This window comes from Balaenoptera ricei, chromosome 1, assembly GCF_028023285.1.
Source record: "Balaenoptera ricei isolate mBalRic1 chromosome 1, mBalRic1.hap2, whole genome shotgun sequence".
In the NCBI taxonomy this organism is placed as follows: Eukaryota; Metazoa; Chordata; class Mammalia; order Artiodactyla; family Balaenopteridae; genus Balaenoptera; species Balaenoptera ricei.
This window is the reverse complement of record NC_082639.1, coordinates 146,369,827-146,391,849: the sequence shown is the minus strand read 5'-3', so window position 1 is coordinate 146,391,849 and position 22,023 is coordinate 146,369,827. Positions and strand designations below refer to the sequence as shown.

Here is a 22,023-nt window from a genome sequence, read left to right as displayed (position 1 = left end):
CCCATTCATACTTTTCTTGTTTCTAGTTGTGGCCTTTTCTTTTCCACCTAGAGAAGTTCCTTTAGCATTTGTTGTAAAGCTGGTTTGGTGGTGGTGAATTCTCTTAGCTTTTGCTTGTCTGTAAAGCTTTTAATTTGTCCATCAAATCTGAATGAGAGCCTTGCTGGGTAGAGTATGCTTGGTTGTACGTTTTTCCCTTTTATTACTTTAAGTATATCATGCCACTAATGGCCTGCAGAGTTTCTCCTGAAAAATCAGGTGATAACCTTATGGGGATTCCCTGTATGTTATTTGTTGCTTTTCCCTCATTGCTTTTAATATTTTATCTTTGTTTTTAATTTTTCTCAATTTGATTATTATGTGTCTCGGCATGTTCCTCCTTGGGTTTATCCTCTATGTACTCTCTGCACTTCCTGGGCTTGGGTGACTGCTTCCTTTCCCATGTTAAGGAAGCTTTCAGCTATTATCTTTTCAAATATTTTCTCAGGCCCTTTCTCTCTCTCTTCTCCTTTTGGGACCATTATAATGTGAATATTTATGAGTTTAATGTTGTCCCAGAGGCGTCTTAAACTGTCCTCATTTCTTTTCATTCTTTTTTCTTTATTCTGTTCTGCAGCAGTGATTTCTAGCCATCTGTCTTCCAGCTCACTTATCCTTTCTTCTACCTCATTCATTCTACTATTGATTGCTTCTAGTCTATTTTTCATTTCAGTTATTGTATTGTTCAACTTTGTTCTTTATATCTTCTAATCCTTTGTTAAATATTTCTTGTATCTTCTTAGTCTGTGCCTCCATTCCTTTTCTGAGATCTTGTATCCTCTTTACTATCATTACTCTGAATTCTTTTTCAGGTAGATTGCCTATCTCCACTTCACTTAGTTGCTCTTCTGGGGTTTTATCTTGTTCCTTCGTCTGGAATGTACTCCTCTGCCATCTCATTTTGTCTAACTTTTTGTGCAGTCTCTCTTCCACAGGCTGCAGGACTATAGTTCCTCTTGCTTCTGGTGTCTGCCCCCTGGTGGGTGAGGCTGGTCTAGAGGCTTGTTCAGGCTTCCTGGTGGCAGGGACTGGTACCTGCCCACTGGTGGGTGGAGCTGGGTCTTGTCTCTCTGGTGGTCAGGGTTGTGTCAAGGGGTGTGTTTGGAGGCAGCTGTGGGCTCAGGAAGACTGTAGGCCTACAGGCTCTTGTGTGGGGCCAGTTCTTGGTGTCAAAATGGCAGCCTCCAGGAGAGCTCATACCAATGAGTATTCCCCAGTACCTCCATCACCAGTGTCCTTGTCACCACAGTGAGCCACAGCCTCTTTCCTGCCTACTCAGGAGACCCTCCAAGACCATTAGGTAGCTCTGCCCCAGGCTCCTCTGAAGTCATTGCTTTTGCCCTGTCTCCCACTGTGCATGAGACCTTTTGTGCATCCTCCAAGAGTGGAGGTTCTGTTTCCCCCAGTCCTGTGGAGTTTCTATAATCAAGTCCTGCTGACCTTCAAAGCCAAATGCTGTGGGGGCTCTTCCTCCTAATGTCAGAGCTCCCAGAACAGGGAACCTGATGTGGGGCTCAGAACTCTCACTCCTGTGGGAGAACTGCTGCAATATAATTATTTTCCAGTTTGTGGGTCACCCACCCAGTGGGTATGGTATTTGATTGTATCACAGATGCGCCCCTCCTACAATCTTGCTGTGGCTTCTTCTTTATCTTTGGATGTAGAATATCTTTTTTGGTAGGTTCCAGTCTTTTTTGCTGGTGGTTGTTCAGCAGTTAGTTGTGATTTTGGTGTTTTCGTAAGAGGAGGTGAGCTCAAGTCCTTCTATTCTGCCATCTTGTCTCCAACCTCTGAAAGATCTTTTAATCTCTACATCTCAACTTTCACACTTTAACAGTCTGCTAGGCAAGAATAGTTGGGATGTTGATAAGTGGAGCCACAGAAATGGCCCTGTTGATGGGAGATGACAGCCATGGTTGATGTGATTTGCCTTGTTGTGTGATACATTTAAATAAGACACACTTGGTCCAAACTTTCAAAAGTCTGCAAAGCTGTGCTCCATTCTTATGGATGTCTAATACTAAAATTGGAATTTTCTCCTCCACCCATTTCCTTTTAGTTATATTGGCAGGAAGAGGATGCAACTAAAAGAGCCAGAGAAAGCTGTGCCCAATGTGGTAAATCTGGTCGAAGCTGACTATTCTTACTGGACTCTGGGCTATGTCATCTCTCTGGAAGGAGCACAGAAGCTTGTTGGAGCTAATCCTTTTGGGAAGATGCTACCAGTGGATGAGTTTCTGCCAATCATGTACAACAAGCATCCTGTGTGAGTTACCCTGAACTGCCTGCCTATCCCTTGAGCACAATCCATTCATGAATTATGCTACTTGGTTTCTGGGTAATACTTAATATTTTTTAAGGGGTACTACTTTCCTACATGATCTTTCCATAATCATGACCCAGAGAGGCCGATTTGAGTGATTATCCCCTTTTACAGATGGGGAAGGTGAGGCAGAAATGGTGAGTCTTGCATAGGAGTCTTCTTTAATACCCAGCGGGTAGTTTAACTGGACGTAATCTGCTCAGTCCTCTCATCTCTGATTTTCTTACTTCCATAAACCCATATACACCTCAAGGTGAAGGTCATCTTCCTAAACACCTCAGATTTTTCTGTTCATTTCTTAGTTCATTGTGTGTACTGTTGGCCAGGCAGTAGCTCACAGGCTAGTCAGGAACCCAGACTCGAGAACAGTCATTGTGATACATTGTGATACCTGCAATCACAGAGATGTGTTAGAGGCTCAGGGAGAGTGGAGGTGGCCTCTGAGCAAGGTGTCCATAGAAGAAGGCAGTGTGATGCTAGGGTTCCTGTAGCCCGGGAGTTCACTCTGACATAGTGCTTATCAAGGGCATAGTAAATTATGGGTTTATGTGTCAGTCTCCCCAATAACCTATGAGCCCCTGAGGCAGGAACCATCTTTTATCTCTGTGTCCTTAGAGCCTAGTCCAAACTCTATACATAATAGCTGCTTGATCAATGCTTCCTTAAATTCATTACTGGAGCAGAAGACCAGGTTCTAACCTTGGCTTCTTCTCTCAGTTGCTGGGTGATTCCTCCCTAGATGGTCTTCATGTTAGCAGTTGAGTGTTCTTGTCCTGCGTCTTGCTCATTTTGTCTCCTGTCTTCAGTAAAGATGGACAACATGTCGGAGACTGATTTTTATCTCTGCTTCCCAACATAAACATGGAGGTCAGTCATCATCCCCTCAACAGAAAGGAAATTGAGACCTAGCAGCCAAGCAGATGTCACCTCATGTAATCTGCACAGGAGCCCAGGGAGGGAGGGCAAGTCATCCCTCCACTTTACACTCACTTGTCGCTGGAATGCAAAGCCACGCTGGTGTGCCTCCAAGCCTACACCACATCACTCAACCCTTCACTGCCATCCAGCTCCCAGCCGTCTAATTTATTAATCCTGGAACAGAGCATTTTCTACAAAGTGATCACATTTATTTATTATTATGGTCCAACAGAGCTTAATCCTTAATTTTTAGAATAAGACCTGAAATTCATTTTTAAACTAGTCTATCCAAATACAACAGAAACATCCTGACCTTTTTCTTTGTGCATTTGTTTAGACCATCTGAAAGCTTTTAAAGAAAACTGTATTGTGTTCGTAGACTAAAATTTTCCACACAGGACACAACTTGAAAAATAATCAAATGAATCTATGAGAATTTAAGAGATAACAAGTGGGGCTCTTTTCCCCTGTTCTGTAAGTGTCCTGCCCCCTCACCCACCTGTACACCTCTTGTTTTCAGTGCTGAGTACATGGAGCATTACGAATCCAGGGACTTGAAAGCCTTCTCTGCAGAACCCTTGCTCATCTACCCAACACACTACACAGGCCAGCCAGGGTATCTGAGTGACACGGAGACCTCAACCATCTGGGACAATGAGACAGTGGCCACTGACTGGGACAGGACACATGCCTGGAAGTCCAGGAAGCAAGGTCACATCTACCGCAATGCCAAGAACACAGAGGCCCTGCCACCGCCAACGTCCCTGGACACTGTGCCTTCGAGAGATGAGCTATGAGGGCTCCATGGGGGGTTTACTGCCCTTTTGTTTTCCTAATGGGCCGTTGATATGTTTGTTCCAGTTTCTTTTCGTGGTCACGATCATCTAACCAAAGTGGTCTAATGTGATTGATCAAAATTAGTATGTTTTTGACAGGGGAAGAGAATAGGGAAACTAAACCCAAATTTCCTAGATGGCTAGCAAATAGGCTTTATGGCAACCATTAAGATGAACTTCAATCCAGACACCTTGTCCCTCAGTTCATTACCCACATGATACTGGTTCCCACATTGAGGTTGAACAGCATGGCTCAGAGATTCGTCCAAGGGAAAGGTGATCACCACACTATCACATCAATAAATGGGTAGGCCTGGCAGCCAAGTCAACTGGACCACATCTATTGGTCTAGTGGGCCCATTTTATGTCATAGATGTGACCTTGAAAGCTTGAGTATGTTCCAAGTTCGGGGTGTGGGGGAGGGGGAATCAGATCATTTAAAATCAAATTAATTGGGCTTTTTCTTTAAAGGCATTTTGCCATGAGCCTTATTGCAAAGTGACTTTTTCATCTTAGTCCCCACTACCCAACAGGGATGGGTATTTGGGTCTGTGTGTGACTTGGCATTTGACTATCATGGCAATGGAAGCTCCCATGAAGAGGTGTCCATTTGCCGTGAGGATATAGTTTCGTAGATATTTGAGGGTTTGTGTAGATATTTGAGGAAAACACTCAAACTTTGGCCTTCTTTATTATGGTCACTTGAGTTGGGATGCTCTATTTATGAAGATAAATTTAATATATAAGGGGCTGGGACTGGTGTGTAATTGCTGTCCCGGGGGTTCATGTGCTGCCCCAGCATGTCAGACTGTCCCCTCCTCCCTGAGCCTGGGAGTGAATTGCAGGTGTGAGTTTTATGAGTCACTGTTAAGAGGCAGAGCACGTTTTCAGGCCAGAAACAGTCCTTGCCTGGGATTTTCATTCTATTTTGAATTATTTATTTTACAAAATGTGGGGGAAATGTCTGTAGGATAAGGCAGAGAAACATATGTGTCAGGCTTTTATTGCCCCCTGGGAAGTGGTGAGTGTAGACACGCTGGTTCCAGAATCTGGTTCTTCTGCATTTCCCACCCTGACTCTTACAGGGAGGCCTGTTGAGTGGGAGATTCTAACCTTCTGGAAACAAATGATTCTCCACCTCAGGTGAGAGACCTTGGTTAGAAACAATGGACTGATCAACTGAGTTAGACCAACAACCAGGGAATCCTTGGAGTCAGGATCCTGGGCAGACCACCTCTCTGCTTTCTTCATAAATGGATTTTATGTAAAAATGCAGAGTTGGACTACATCATCTGTTTCAGCTCCACGATCTGTGATCCTTGGATATCTCATGATGGTTTGCTTTAGGTTTCTGTTCTCATGCCTGCAAGCAGTAAAACTTGGTCTCCAGAAATCCCCTCCCCAAGCATCCCGTCCACACACGCTCCTCTCTCCGTGTCCTGGGTGTTGACTCTGAGCTTCATGCTTTGGAGCAGAACCCGTGGGTGGCCTTGCTGGGTGCACCAAGCTCCCTGCTCCCCATGAGGGCCCCAGGCTGCAGGACAACCCGGCAGGCTTTCTTCCACAGAACACCAGCCTTGGCCTTCCCTCTTGACTTATGGTTGGTTCTTCTGCATTGACCAATAAGCCAGGAGACTGAGGGAAGGGATCTCAGCTGCCTGATTTTTACTGCTTAGACTTAGCTATCAGAGCTTGACTCTTTGTCTAGAAAAACAGAGCATCTGGGGAGCTAGTGAAAAACCCTTAGTCGATTCCTAAGGTTTCCTTGGGTATGTTGTACTTCGTTTGTGTATTTGAGTGTGTGCAAATGTGTGTGAATTTCATGTTTTTTTTTAAAGGGGTGGGCAGTGGCTATGGTATTGGGAGTGAAGGAAGATTTAATTAATTTTTGTGTGGTTATGTTTCATAGAGAATATTGGTGTTTTATTTTTTCTTTTTCCCTGTCAGCTGGCCTGGTGGGTTTATGAATTCTCATTCTTAAAAGACATTGTTCATAAATTCTAGAATTTTAGATTAGGACTGTTCTACTGTGAATAAAATTCTGGCTCTGTTAGCCCAGCCATTGCTTTTCTCCACTCAGGTCTAGAATCCCAAGCAGTGTTCTTTCATTGTGAACATTGTGAGCTGCAGACACAGCATTTCTTTAGAAGGTCATCTCTTCAGCAATCCAGGGATTCCTTGACCTCATTATTCTTTCCTGCCTCCCGTCTAGCCTTAAGTCAAGACATTAGACCTTCGCAGTGTCAGAGGACTTTGCCTCCATCATGGCACCTGCTGTCTGCCTCTGGAAGTTAAACCCTCTCTGGATCTTGAGATCCAAGGTGTAATCTTCTGGATGGACGGCCCTGACTTCAGCAGTGCTGGTGCTGCTGAGTGTGGACTGAGTGTCTACAATATGCAGACGACACACTGCACGGGCCTTGCTTTGTTCACTGGGGCCTGCTCCAGGAACTCTGGAAAATAAGAGCCAGCATCCCAGCATCCTACACTGTCTTTCATGCTCTGTCATTTCAGGGTGGGGAAGTGATAAACTACTTGCCTTCTAGAGCACTTTGTGAAAAATTAAAAAACATGCAACTCTATGATTGTTCATTGGTTCCTCCAACGCTGGTCAACAGCCAACACTGCTGGAATTTCCAGGTCTGCACTGGCCAAGGATGTCAGAGGCCAAAGGTAATCATCGCTGCTATGCAATCCCTGTGGCAAAGAACAGAGGGTGGTCACCAGCCTTCCTGTTCAGTGAGAGATGTTTTAGACTGCTGGAGAGGTGGGTAAGCCAAAAAGGATTCTAGGCCTCCAGTGGGAGGGTGATGACGGAGGTTTCATCTTGCATTTCTGTGCTATTGGTCAGCCTATCTATCCATTCATCAAAAGATACTGAAATGCTTGTCCCAGGCCAAAGAGATTCATCTTGGGGCAAAAAAAGGAGAACCCATGTTGGCCTCAATGACCCCCTGTATTTCAGCTCAAGCTCCCCCAAAACCTCAAAAACCAGGTGTGAGCGCTCCCTTGTTTCAGGCCCTGTGCTGGGCACTGAGATGCTCAGAGGTCTAGAAAAGGCCCCTACTGCTGTGGGGTCTATGGTCCAAGGGAGCAGCCATGTAAGTAGGATGGCTTTCTTTCAGAGGCTGGAACAAAAGGGGCCATAGGACCCAGGGAACCTGGTTCTGCTGAAGGAGGGGGTCATTGGGGGTAGCTTTGCTGGGAATGTGACAGTTGTGTTGGGTTTGGGAGCATGAATGGGAGTTTAGGAGAGGGAGGAGGGTTGGGCACAGAGGGTGGGAATGGTTTCCAGGCACTGTGAAGGTATGGGGCTGTGGAAGAGCCTACTAGGGAGTGATGGGGAGCTGGGTAGGACCGAAGAGTCAGCTATGTGTTGGGGTTATTGACAGGAGACAGTCTTGAGACCCGATAACGATGGCAAGGCAAGGCGGCTACCCTCCTGCTCCAGACTATCCTCACGAATGCAGAGGCCATTGTTTCTGGGGGAAATTCCAAGTTTGGTTACTCTCCTGACAGACAATGCAGAGATTTCCAGTAAAATGTTGGTGTCGGAAACAAAATTCCCATTCAGCTATGCACACAGGAATATTTTCACTTACAGTTGGAACAAATCCATCTAATTAGGAACTGTAAGATAAAGATGAGTTTTCCCAAGAGGCTTCTACAATGTGCTTTCAAGACATTCTTTCCAAGTAAGTGATCTTTATGACTGACAAGAAATTAATTCAGTGAGGATTTAACTGGTGACAAAGTGAGAGTTAAAGTGAGGCTGGTCATTTGATAAAATAGCATGTCATGGATGATCTGTTCAGAAAGCTCAGCACAGGCAGCCTTGGAAATAATCATTTCATCCATATTTTATGCTTTGTGGGGATGTTTGTTATCTCAGAGAGAACCTTCCTCCCTTGGAGACTTCCTGATTAAATGTGTCAGTATGAGGGGAGCCAGGAGGAGAGAGCAGTGACATGGGAGGGGCCTCCCTGTGAGTGGGCTGATGGCATTCCCTAAATCGAGCAGAGTGGCTGAGACAAGGGTGAAGAGTCTGGCCAGTGGTGGCCAGTATGTTGTTTATGGTTTTGTTTTTGCCTGCTTGGAAAAGAGAGAAATGATAGGTTTTAGTACATTGTGTTAACAGATTACATAGAAAATGGTGCCTTCTCTTTAATTTTTAATTAAAAAAAAATTTTTTTATTGCAATATAGTTGATTTACAATGTTATGTTTGTTTCAATGTACAGTGAAGTGATTCAATTATATATGTGTATATGTATGTGAATATATACTTTTTTTACATTCTCTTCCATTATAGGTTATTATAAGATATTGAGTATAGTTCCCTGTGCTATACAGTAGGTCCTTTTTGGTCGTCTATTTTATATAGAGTAGTATGTATATGTTAATCCCAAACTCCTAATTTATCCCAGCCTCCCCTTTTGGTAACTGTAAGTTTGTTTTCTATGTCTGTGAGTCTATTTGTTTTGTAAATAAGTTCATTTGTATCATTTTTTTTGATTCCACATATAAGTGCTATCATATGATATTTCTCTTTCTGTCTGGATTACTTCACTTAGTATGATAATCTCTAGGTCCATCTGTGTTACTGCAGATGGCATTATTTCATTCTTTTTAATGACAGAATAATATCCCATTGTATAATATATGTGTGTGTATATCATATATATACACATATATATGTGTATATGTGCCACATCTTCTTTATCAATTCATCTGTTGATGGACACTTAGGTTGCCTCCATGTCCTGGCCGTTGTAAATACTGCTGCTATGAACACTGGGGTGCATGTATCTTTTCCAATTATGGTTTTCTCCAGGTATATGCCCAGGAGTGGGAATGCTGAATCACATGGTAGCTCTATTTTTAGATTTTTAAGGAACCTCCATACTCTTCTCCATAGTGGCTGTACCAATTTATATTTCCAACAACAGTGTAGGAGGATTCCTTTTTCTCCATACCCTCTCTAGCATTTATTATTTGTAGACTTTTTGATGATGGTCATTCTGAACAGTGTGAGGTAGTACCTCATTATAGTTTTGATTTTCATTTCTCTAATAATTAGTGATGTTAGCATAATTAGCATCTTTTCATGTGCTTTTGGTCATCTGTATGTATTTTTTGGAGAAATGTCTATTTAGATCTTCTGCCCATTTTTTGATTGGGTTGTTTGTTTTTTTGATATTGAGCTATATGAACTGTTTATATATTTTGGAGATTAATCCCTTGTCAGTAGCATCATTTGCAAATATTTTCTCCCATTCTGTAGGCTGTCTTTTTGTTTATGGTTTCCTTTGCTGTGCAGAAGCTTTTAAGTCTAATTAGGTCCCATTTGTTTTTTTATTTTTATTTCCATTATTCTAGGAGATGGATCCAAAAAGATGTTGCTGCGATTTATGTAAAAAGTGTTCTGCCTATGTTTTCCTCTAGGAGTTTTATAGTATCCGGTCTTACATTTAGTTCTTTAATCCGTTTTGAGTTTATTTTTGTATGTGGTGTTAGAGAATGTTCTAGTTTCATTCTTTTACATGTAGCTGTCCAGTTTTCCTGGCACCACTTATTGAAGAGACTGTCTTTTCTCCACTGTGTATTCTTGCCTCCTTTGTCATAGATTAATTGACCATAGGTGCATGGGTTTATTTCTGGGCTTTCTACCCTATTCCATTGATCTATATTCTGTTTTTGTGCCAATACCATGCTGTTTTGATGACTGTAGCTTTGTAGTATAGTCTGAAGTCAGGGAGCCTGATTCCTCCAGCTTCATTTTTCTTTCTCAAAATTCCTTTGGCTACTTGGGGTCTTTAGTGTTTCCATACAAATTTAAAAAATTTTTGTTCTAGTTCTGTGAAAACTGTCATTAGTAATTTGATAGGGATTGCACTGAATTCATAGATTGCATTGGGTATCATAGTCATTTGACAATATTGATTCTTCCAATCCAAGAACATGATATATCTTTCCACCTATTTGTACCATCTTTGATTTTTCTTTAATCAGTGTCTTATAGTCTTTGGAGTACAGGTCTTTTGCCTCCTTAGGTAGGTTTATTCCTAGGTATTTTATTCTTTTTGATGCAATGATATATGGGATTGCATCCTTAATTTCTCTTTCTGGCCTTTCATTGTTAGTGTATAGAAATGCCACAGAGTTCTGCATATTAATTTTGTATCCTGCAACTTTACCAAATTCATTGATGAGCTCTAGTAGTTTTCTGGTAGTGTCTTTAGGATTTTCTGTGTATAGTATCATGTCATCTGCAAACAGTGACACTTTTACTTCTTCTTTTCCAACTTGGATTCCTTTTATTTCTTTTTCTTCTCTGATTGCCATGGCTAGGACTTCCAAAACTATGTTGAACAATAGTGGTGAGAGTGGACATCCTTGTCTTGTTCCTGATCTTAGAGGAAATGTTTTCAGCTTTTAGCATTACGTATGATGTTAGCTGTGGGTTTGTCATATATGGCCTATATTATGTTGAGGTAGGTTCCCTCTGTGCCCACTTTCTGGAGAGTTTTTATTGTAAATAGATGTGGAATTTTATCAAGCTTTTTCTGCGTCTATTGAGATGATCATATGGTTTTTATTCTTCAATTCGTTATTGTAGGGTATCACGCCGATTGATTTGCAGATATTGAAAAATCCTTGCATTCCTGGGATAAATCCTACTCGATCATTGTATGTGATCCTTTTAATGTCTTTTTGGATTCTGTTTGCTAATATTTTGTTGAGGATTTTTGTGTCTATGTTCATCAGTGATAATTGGCCTGTAATTTTCTTTTTTTGTAGTATCCTTGTCTGGTTTTGGTATCAGAGTGATGTTGGCCTCATTGAGTTTGGAATGTTCCTTCCTCTGCAATTTTTTGAAATAGTTTCAGAAGGATAGGTGTTAACTCTTCTCTAAATGTTTGATAGAATTTCCCTGTGAAGCCATCTGGTCCTGGACTTGTGTTTGTTGGGAGTTTTAAAATCACAGTTTCAATTTCAGCACTTGTGATTGGTCTGTTCATATATTCTATTTCTTCCTGGCTAAGTCTTGAGAGATTGTACCTTTTTAAGAATTTGTCCATTTTTCTAGGTTGTCTATTTTATTGGCATATAGTTGATAGTAGTAGTTTCTCATGATCCTTTGTACTTCTGTGGTGTCAGTTGTAACTTCTTTTTCCTTTCTAATTTTATTGATTTGGGGCCCTCTCCCTTTTTTTCTTGATGAGTCTGGCTAAAGATTTATCAATTTTGTTTATCTTTTCAAAGAATCAGCTTTTAGTTTCATTGATTTTTTTCTATTGTTTTTTAGTCTCTATTTTATTTATGTCTGCCCTGAGCTTTATGATTTCTTTTCTTCTAACTTTGGGATTTGTTTGTTCTTCTTTCTCTAGTTGCTTTAGGTGTAAGGTTAGGTTGTTTATTTGAGGTTTTTCTTGTTTCCTGAGGTAAGTTTGTATAGCTATAAACTTCCCTCTTAGAACTGCTTTTGCTGTGTCCCATAGGTTTTGGATCATTACGTTTTCATTTTCATTTGTCTCTAGGTATTCTTTTTTATTTCCTCTTTGACTTCTTTAGTGACCCATTAGTTGTTTAGTAGCATATTGTTTTGGTTGTTTAGTAGCAGGTTGTTTAGCCTCCAGGTGTTTGTATGTGGGGGGCGGTTTGCAGTTTTTTTCTTGTAGTTGGTTTCTAATCTTATAACATTGTGGTTGGAAAAGATGCTTGATACAATTTCAATTTTCTTAAGTTTACTGAAGCTTGCTTTGTGACCCTGCATGAGATGTATTCTGGATAATGTTCCATGTGCACTTGTAAAGAATGTGTATTCTGCTACTTTTAGATGGAATGCTCTATAAATATCAATTAAGTCTATCCAGTCTAATGTGTCACTTAAGGTCTGTGTTTCCTTACTGATTTTTCTATCTGGATGTTCTGTCCATTGATGTAAGTGGGGTGTTAAATTCTCCCACTATTATTGTGTTACTGTTGATTTCGCCTTTTATGGCTGTTCGCATTTGCCTTATATATTGAGTTGCTCCTATGTTGGGTGCGTATATATTTACAATTGTCGTATTTTCTTCTTGGATTGATCCCTTGATCATTACGTAGTGTCCTTCTTTGTCTCTTGTAACAGTCTTAATTTAAAGTCTATTTTGTCTGATATGAGTACTGCTACTCCAGCTTTCTTTTGATTTCCATTTGCATGGAATACCTTTTTCCATCCCCTCGCTTTCAGTCTGTATGTGTCTCTAGATCTGAAGTGGGTCTCTTGTAGACAGCATATATATAGGTCTTGTTCTTGTATCCATTCAGCCTATCTGTCTTTTGGTTAGAGCATTTAATCCATGTACATATCTATATGTATGTTCTTATTGCCATTTTATTAATTGTTTTGGATTTGTTTTTGCAGGTCTTTTTTCTTCCCTTCCTTTTTTGTTCTCTCCTCTTGTATTTTGACGACTATCTTTAGTGTTGTGTTTGGATTCTGTTTACTTATTTGTGTGTATATCTATTAATACATTTTTTGTTTACCATTACCATGAGGTTTTGATATATGTATGTTTTGATATTTGTGTATATATATGATTGTTTTAAGTTGCTGGTCTTTTCATTTCAAATGCATTTCAAGATTCTGCATTTGTACTCTCATCCTCTCACAATTATTGGTTTAGATAATCATATTTGTCTGTGGATGATTTCCTACATTTACTGTATGTTTGCCTTTACCAGTGAGCTTTCCCATCTTGCAATTTTCTTGTACCTAGTTGTGGCCTTTTCTTTTCCACCTAAAGAAGTTCCTTTAGCATTTGTTGTAAAGCTGGTTTGGTGGTGCTGAATTCTTTTAGCTTTTGCTTGTCTGTAAAGCTTTTGATTTCTCCATCAAATCTGAATGGGAGCCTTTCTGGGTAGAGTATTCTTGGTTGTAGGTTTTTCCCTTTCATCACTTTAAATATATCATGCCACTCCCTTCTGGCCTGCAGAGTTTCTTCTAAAAAATAAGCTGATAACCTTATGAGGATTCTCTTGTATATTATTTGTTGTTTTTCCCTTGTTGATTTTAATATGTTCTCTTTATTTTTAATTTTTGTCAATTTGATTACTATGTGTCTTGGTGTGTTCCTCCTTGTATTGATCCTGTATGGGACTCCCTGTGCTTCCTGGACTTCGGTGATTGTTTCCTTTTCCACGTTAGGGAAGTTTTCAGCTGTTACCTTTTCACATATCTTCTCAGGCTCTTTCTCTCTCTTATTCTTCTTCTAGGACCCCTATAATGTTAATGTTGGTGTGTTTGATATTGTCCCAGAGGTCTCTCAGACTGTGCTTTTTTCTTTTTATTCTTTTTTCTTTATTTTATCCCATGACAGTGATTTCCACCACTCTGTCTTCCAGCTCACTTATCAGTTCTTCTGCCTCATTTATTCTGCTATTGATTCCTTCTTGTATTTTTCATTTCAGTTATTGTATTCTTCAACTCTCTTTGGTTGTTCTTTATTTTTTCTAACTCTTTGTTAAAAACTTCTTGTAACTTCTTGCTCTGTGTGCATCCATTCTTTTCCTGAGTTCTTGGGTCATCCTTACAATCATTACTCTGAATGCTTTCTCAGGTAGATAGCCTATCTCTACATCACTTAGTTATCCTTCTGGGGTTTTATCTTGTTCCTTCGTCTGGAACTTATTCCTCTGCCATCTCATTTTGTCTAAACTTCTATTTGTATTTTTATATGTGTGGAAGGTTAGTTACGTTTCTTGACCTTGGAGAAGTGGCCCCCGCTGTAGGGGATGTCCTATGTGTCCCAGCAGTCCACTCCCCTCTCATCACCCAGTGTCTGGGGACCAGCTGGTCCCAGGGTAGGGTATTTGTAGACTTAGTTCCGCAGGCTGTGGGACTGTATATTTCTTGCTTCTGGTGTCTGCCCCCTGGTGGGTGAGGCTGGTTTAGAGGCTTGTGCAGGCTTCCTAGTGGGAGGAGAAAATGGTGCCTTCTCTTATTATGCACACGGAATGAGGAAATGGCTTGAATTGCAGCATGAAGAGTTTAGGTGTGCTTTCAGGAAGAATTTGACAGAATTATTAAATACTGAATGGGTTCCAGGCAAGTGGTGGAATGGCTCCATTAAAATTTGTTGTTGGGCTGGAAAGTGGCTTCCTTTCTGGTCTGTAGATTTGCCTAGGGTGGCCTGTGTCTTTGCCTCCACCCATAGGTGTACTGATATTGAGATGATCTTAGCTCGGGTCCCTCCTGCCACACCAGGGAGGCCGCTCACAGCCCCAAGCCGCCCTCCCGTATGACCTCAAAAGGGATGGAAAGAATGAAGGATCACCTCTGAACACTGGTTTCTCTTTATTTTTAATTTACTGAGTTTATTTTTCTGCCCCTCCCTGGAGTTTCTTCAGCTTGGCTTCCTCTGCTGTGGGCACTTTGACCAAATCTCTGTGTCTGAACACCAGCTTTGTGCCCCACCCCGCTGGTCCAGAGGGGGCTCCTCTGGGTGCTTCCTGTTCTAGGGGAGGCTGGGCAGGAGTCTGGGGCTCTTGCTCATGAGGGAACGTGATTTTCAGTGTCCTGGACAGCCCTCTCTCTCTGTTCTTCAGAGAAGCTTAGAAAATAACTTGTGACAAAGTGTCCTCTCCCAAAGGGAACTGGCAGTTTGGGGAAGACCCTCAGACAGGAGTTGAGATGTTTGTATTGATGGTGTGGTCTGAAGGGTTTTAACTGCTCTGTAAAATGCCAGCACGAATTGGGAAGACTTGAAGGGGATATTACTGTTTAGGATGGGCGCAGGGAGGAAACCATGCCCACAGCTGAGCAGGGAGGGGACAGATGAGGGGTGCAGGACTTAGGGAATTAGAGGGGAGAGGAAAGAGGCAGCTTCCAGGGCACAGCACAGAGGTTCAAGTCCAGGAGAGAAGTGCAAGGGCAGGGGGATAAGAAAACAGATTCAGGCTCATTAGTGGAGAAGTGAGGCTGGTGCACAGGCTGGAAAGGGAGGGAACCACAGGGAAAAAATATAGTAGAAGAGAGGCTTGGAATGGAAGTGGCAACCCAAGTCCTTAAAATGACTATTTTATCCTTGCAAACCTGCAACAATGGGAGAGGCTGAGGTGGCAGTGAGCTGGACAGCATGCAAAGGAATAATTGGGATGCCTGGGGCCCCCAGTGCCTGTGGAACAGCAACAATTCACTGTCCTGCATGTGAGTCATCCCTGGACTGAGGGAGGGTCAGAGCAGAGAGCCCCATTCTGCAGGGAAAGAAAGATACAGGTCTGGGAGGACAGGGGAATGGGGGCTCAGCTTCTGGTGAGAGAACTGTCCCTCCCTGACCACAGAAGGAATCCAAAAAAGGTGGGGACCCTGACAGGAATCACCTTAGGCTCTGGGAGGGGGATGCTCCAGCTCAGGGCTGTTTCACACGGGCCAGTGGCTCCCTTCTGAGCCCGTCCAGTGTGTGTCCCTGTGCAGCCTCAGCCCCGCCAGGAGGCACCGTGGTCAGGGCTGCGCTGGGCCCACACTCCCCTCTCCCCAGCCTCTTTGGAGTGGGGCTGTGGAGCAAGCTGCAGGAGCCCTGGCTGCCCTCCGGCTCCATGAGTCAGTCTTTCCCCAAAGCAATAGCAGGCTCGATTTTCCCAGGGTGCTGTTCAAGCATCTGAAGTCCCATGTCTGAGTGTCACATCTGCCCTGTGTGGCTTCTTATTAGGGAAGGAGGCTGGAGGGCTTCTAGGAAGAGAGCACGCCCTCCCCTTAGGCCACGAGCTTCCCAGGAATAACAGCAGTGAACTATTAAAGTAAGCGCCAGAGAGAAGTGCTTTCTTTACGTGCGCTGTGTAATGTAATACTACATGAACCTCCAGAGGTAGGAACTATTTTCAATCCCCACTTTTTAGATGAAGCAATAGCTAAATGACTTGCCTAAGATAGTAAGTGGGCTGGGAGTCAGAGCTAGGCAGTCAGATCCCACCCACACCAAACTGCATCCATGCAAAGCTTCTGGAGAGAGAGTCTGTCTCATTTCTTGTTTCCTCACTAATATCTAATGTTTCTCTCACTCGCGCTCTCTCTCTCTCTCACACACACAGCCTGATGTATAAAGAAGCTCTGCAACCCCATCCCCTGTTTACTTCCCGTCTATGAAATCTCATATATTAATTTTTTTTTTTTAGCTGATTAGACCAATTCGCTGACTTGCTGGAGGCTTGGATGTCAGATGTTATATAAACGAGGATCATCAGAAGTAGACATCTGGGGGCAAGGTATTATTTAGAATGCTTCGCCCATTTTGAAACTGGTGCCTTGGTATTGGGTTGGCCAAAAAGTTCGTTCGGGTATTTCCATGCTATGGTATGAAAAACCCGAACGAACTTTTGGGCCAACCCATCTTTTTTTTAAACGGCTGGAGCAATCTAGAAACAGTTTAAATCATTTACTTCTTTTTTCAACTTGATTTACCGGTACCCTTTGTGTGGGAGATTGTGACTGCAGCACAAAATGTTGCTCTGAGTTGAACCAATCGTAGGAATAAAAATGCTTTTGAGGAAACTGTGACAAAGTACTCGATACTGATCACTGGTGTTCGCTCCTTTAACTCCTCATTCAGTTGGTGCTTTTCACCCACCCCACGGGTTCATCATGCATCCTAGGTGGGCGTTAACTCGCAATGTCATCCTGGTCCTTACGGCCCCGTTTCCCCATCATCTGCGAGATGAAATGATGGTCAGGAAAACAGGCAGCAGAGATCGGACCAGCAGCAGATCTCTCCTTGGAGACTTGCCAGAACCAACCAGATGCACATCTAACCAAGGTAGCCTGTGGAAATTCACACGTAGCTTTTGGAAATTCACATGGTTGGAAGGCTGGGGATGGAGCCAACAGACCCCAGGCGTCCTCTCCAGCTCCAGCAGGCTGTAGAGGAGCATCTGTCAGGAAAGCTCAGTCCACTGTGACACCCACATAGCAGGGTTTGGTCATTCAGAGCCCTGCCCCTGACCTTTGGCAACTGACTTAACTGCTCTGGGCCTCAGCCCCGGGATCTGTAATACGAGGGCGAGGACTACATTATTTGTAAGAAAGATTCCTTCCACCTCTTAAGAAAATGTTAAATACCTCAAACTGTTAAATAAGCGAATTGCTTCCACACAGTTTTCTGGGTAGAGATGTTGAAAAACCACACCAAGGGGTGGTTTTCTAATTCGGAGTCTTAAATTAACTAAATTTGTCTGGCTTCTATTTGAATCTCGCAGTTTATGTGTAAACACTTTAAATTTCCTAGATTTTTTTTTTTTTAATTTGACATACAACTACGTCTGTAAAGTAGCTCCTAGTTTAGTCAAAGTAGGGACCACATTAGAAGCATGTAAACTGGTGGTGACCGCATGTTAGAAATAAATTCTATAAGGCTAATTCTAAACAAAATTAAATTACTCTTGTTTTTTCTCCTCCTTTGAGCACCTCTCTTTCTTCAACCCTTCCTTTGCTCTGTGCAGCCCCCATCTCAAGTCTTCACTGCCATCTCCTCCAAACACTTTTCGGAGAATGTGGGAAGATGAACAAAGTCATGCACCCTAGTGAGAAGACAGAACTCCTTTGTGCGGGGACGGAAATGCTCGTCTACTCCAGGTGTCCTCCTCCATTTCCCCACCTCCCCTGCGTTTAGATTGGGGCCATAGACTGGCCAATGCACTGTGAATGGAAGTGATGTGGTCCCTTTCGTCTAAGGCAGTCAGGAAGAGTTGTGAGTTCTCTCTACCGTCACTGGGAGTTGAAGGAAAAATCTGAGATGGCGGAGTTGCAAGATGGAAGCTGCCTGGATCCTTGGAGCCGCTAAGGAGAGCTGCCCGATTTGCGATACCTAGTTCAGTTTTCAACGTGTCATATCTTAAGTAAGTTACTGAGATTGCATGGTTTGTTACTTTAGCCTAGGCTAGCCTAATAATCCCTTCCAGAATTATTTCATTTTAACAGAGATCCTAGGGGAAACGGTAATGCAAAACATGACGGAAATAACTTCTCAGTGGAACTGTGGATACAGGTTGTAACTGGTGCCATTGCGGCAGCCCTGTAGAAAAAGAGGGTTGACGTCGGGGAAACTTCTCGATACCACTAAAACTGGGACACGGGGCAATACTGTATGCCTCTAATGGTCCTGTGCTGCATGGCAAATTTGAAAAGGCTCCAAAGAAGGAAATTTTAAGACATTATTCCTTCAGGCAAAATCTCACCAAGCTGCTTCTACAGGGAGGCAAAACAAGGGAACCCATTTTCTCAAATGATCTTGAAAACATAGTCACCTAGTGCCAGACATAGAAATCCCTTTTTTTCTTGCCCATATTATCGATTATTAAAACACCTACTTGGCTTTCTCCACTGTCCCACAAGGACCCAGAAAACTTGATAATTTGGATCCATTTAGGAATCCCCTTTTTTTTGGGAAACAATGTGACAGAATGACAACTTGCATCTGTTGAATGAAGCTGCCTTTTGGGAAGACCTTGTTTCCTTCCTCCACAGAGGCCCTCCCGGCTTCCGGAGCATCGTGGATGGTTTCAAGAATTGTGCAGATGGTAGCAATTGGAGACTCAGGAAAGGCTGTCAAAAAGAAGGCAAAGTACTGCCTTGGATCCCAACTCTAAGTTTGATTTTATACAAAGTGTCCCCAGCCAAACTACTCCTAAGGATGCTGTCCAGCAGGGCATCACCTCTGATGGCAGTTTCCTAAGACGTCATTCTTTCCCCTAAATGCACACGACACTTGCCAGTGGAGAGGGTCCCTCCTAACTGTGCCACTGGCTTTCCCTCTGCTCCCTCCAACTGAACCAGCATGGGCTTCCAAAAAGCTCCTTGACATACCTAGAACCCAGATCCACCAGATTAATACTCCAGATACAATCCCTTTGGGTCTGGCCACACATGCCAACCAAGTCCCAAACCAGTTTATTAATTTGACCAAAAGGTAAACAGATGATGGAGATGCAGAAAGACAAGCATGCGAGCAGCTAGAAGTATTAGCCCGGCTGGCCACCAGGAAACAAATTTAAGACATTTAAAGTGGCATTAAATAAATGAGGCTATGTTTTATCTACTTGTAACTTCCATTGTCTTTTTTAAAAAAGAAAAAAATATATATATATTTTACATTGCAGTATATAAATCTAGACTCTACATATACAGTATAAATACACAAGGCGAGCACATGGGCACAACACGTATGTCTGTCTTGGTAGCCGCGCCCTAAACCAGGCCAACAGTTCTACATTTTCTTTTTGACCTTCCAACCAAGAAATTCAGGCTGAGGCTACATTTCCTTCAATCCCCATGATGTCTAGCACCCTGGCCATCCCTCCTCCACGCACAGAAGCACAAATCGAACCAGCCTCGCAAACAGAAAAAAAGTGCTTTTCAACTAGTTGAAACCAGTCAGTCTTTACAATTCGGTCTGATCTAGAAAGACCTAAAGGAAATCTGAGGCCTTCCTGGCTCATTTTCATTCTTTGGTCCACCGCCACAAATCTCTAGACTTACCCTGGTGTTTCTTGCAGATTTCATATGGCTATTTATGTAACATAAATCACACATAACCTTTGGGAGCTGTCTTACAGGGTAGAAAAAAAAAAAAAAAGCTCCACATTACAATCTGCACTTCATATCTGGGTTCATTCTTTATTTTTGGAATAAAAACTGGTATTTTGAGAATTTTCTTCTTAAAAAGGACAACATTCTGAAAGTGCTTCTTAAACGCGTCAACATCCCACGTATGGCTTTGTAGTTCAAACCCCAGCCACAGCTCAGATTTGGAAGGGAGAGGATGATGGTGGTACTGGAGACAAAAGTGTCACTTAACAGTGATACAGTGATACCAAGGGTGGAAACCTGAAAAAAAAAAAAAAGTTATTGATTCCATCTGGAAGAATGTACCTCTTTAGAAACGAGCTGGATAACATACGGAGCCCCATTTCTTTCCCCATGACTAGGCACAGGAAGGCTATAAAAGTCAGTAAGTAAAACAGGACACTGCTCTCAGCAGTGAACATCTTCCGAGGGGCTATTCACAGAGCAATCGCTGTTCAGAAATCTTTCACAGGCTCAAAATCATCAGTTACAGTCAATCGCAGTAGGAATTTCTACACCTGAGGAACACATTGCACGTAATATAGAGGTACTGCGATCCAGATGGCAAAAGACTGCAGACATGTAGTTTCACATGCAAAAAGCAATCAGAAAAAAACAATGAAGTAGCGGCATTCCGAGACGGATCAGAGTCCACATGAGCCATCATCCTTTTGCGCTTTCCTTTCTGGCTGATAAGTTACCATAGAACATGGCTGTATGTGCAAGAATGATTGTGATATGTTCTTCAGGGGGGGAAACAAACAACGCAGTTGCCAGAAATCAAAATGGGTTTTGTGTTGCCTCCAGAGGTGTCACAATGGCTGGACCAGTGGCTCAGACAGGCCTCCAAAGCTGCTCCTCGCCCTCCCTGGGGTAGCAGAACTTGGCCGATGCAAGCAGAGGTCAAAGCCACTGGCTCATCCAAACCCTTTCCGAGGTGGCCTTTCATTCAGCCTGTGGCAGTTCCTGCCTCTGCGGTTGTTCTTTTCTGGTGGCACTTGATTGAGAAAGGAATCCTCTCCCTTTATAAAAATAGTTTGGGCTGCTTATAATACTGGCACAAAGGACACTCTGTATTCCTAGGGTTGATTCTGTTTACTTGGAAGGTATGAGACGAGGTTCTCAGTTCCTTCTATTTCCCTGTAAAAAGTGACCTCGACTTCCCAGGCCATTGTGCAAATTTGTTTCTCCATAGTCCAGAATATCCCATAAGTCCCTCATATTTATATATATACACACACATACCAAATATGTGTACATACATATATATTTATAAATGTGGGTAATTTTGCATTTCGGTCTTAGATAGGTCAAAGAGAATCATCCTTTTCGTGTCAAGTTCATCTCCGATTTCCCCACGATGCCTATCATAGTGCCTTGCACACCAGAGGTACTCAATAAATATCTGTCCACCTCACCAATGATCCTCTAACACTGGGTGGTAGCTGCAATCACCACGGCCTGTTCTCAGCCCCACCCTGCCTTTGGCAAGCAAGGGGCCACTGGTCTCTCCCTTCAGAGGGTGATTTTGCTGTGCCTGTTGCTCCAGCAGCCCCGTTTGGCTGTCCTGGGCAACGTCAGGCTGGTCCGGCTACGTAGTTTTACTTGCTCTTCCACAGAGTTCTTTTTGCGTAAGATGAAGTCAAAGTTCACTTGGCTGTTCATGGCATAGAAGACATTTGCCGAGTCTGGGATCACGAGTTCTAAAAAAGATGAGGAAAGACAAGTAGTCAGCTCGTGTAGGTCAGCCCAGCACTGACCGTGGCAGGTGGAAATTCTGCTCAGACTATGGCCCTTTGTCCCTGGAATGCAAACGGAACCAGAAAATGACCACCACTCCCTCCCCGCAAATTGGTTCCAACAATTTCCCAATCCCAATTTAAAAAACCTAAGTGCGAATCCAATCTTAGAAATTCAAGCCACGAACAGAATGCGCAAATGCAGGATGTTTTAGCTGGAAGGAAGTGCAGTAGGAAGCAGAGGCCTACAGGAGTTAAAAGACATTCCCAAGAGCACAGCTAGTCACGGGCAGAACTGGGACCCGAACCTGGGTTTCCAGCCTCCCGCAGTCCATTTTCCACTCCACTATGCAGTTTTTCACAGAGGCTAAGCGAATCCAATAACACGGGAAAAAGGCAGAAAATCTACACCGTTTTCCAGAACTCTTTACTTGGAATATCAAAATATTTTTTAATTAATCCCAAATCAAACCAGTATGTTACACCATCTGAGGCCTTGCTTCCTTAAGAACTTGCATTTTAATATTAAAGGGCAACCAAATAAGATAGTATCTATCTCTTAACATTT

General features: G+C 42.7%; 2 protein-coding genes across 6 annotated transcripts in view; one reads left to right on the top strand and one right to left on the bottom strand.

The window, feature by feature from the left end:
- Nucleotides 1–6,825, top strand: part of COLGALT2 (collagen beta(1-O)galactosyltransferase 2) — a 119,429-nt gene extending 112,604 nt beyond the window's left edge. For all 3 annotated transcript variants that reach the window (XM_059904071.1, XM_059904089.1, XM_059904079.1), the window contains exons 11-12: nucleotides 2,099–2,305; nucleotides 3,801–6,825. In XM_059904071.1, coding sequence (XP_059760054.1) covers nucleotides 2,099–2,305; nucleotides 3,801–4,077 — 484 coding nt within the window. In that variant the 3' untranslated portion in view covers nucleotides 4,078–6,825. The remainder of the gene's footprint in view (nucleotides 1–2,098; nucleotides 2,306–3,800) is intronic.
- A 12,175-nt stretch (nucleotides 6,826–19,000) lies between these two features.
- Nucleotides 19,001–22,023, bottom strand: part of RGL1 (ral guanine nucleotide dissociation stimulator like 1) — a 298,327-nt gene continuing 295,304 nt past the window's right edge. For all 3 annotated transcript variants that reach the window (XM_059937720.1, XM_059937734.1, XM_059937728.1), the window contains one exon: nucleotides 19,001–21,419. In XM_059937720.1, the coding sequence (XP_059793703.1) occupies nucleotides 21,232–21,419 (188 nt within the window). In that variant the 3' untranslated portion in view covers nucleotides 19,001–21,231. The remainder of the gene's footprint in view (nucleotides 21,420–22,023) is intronic.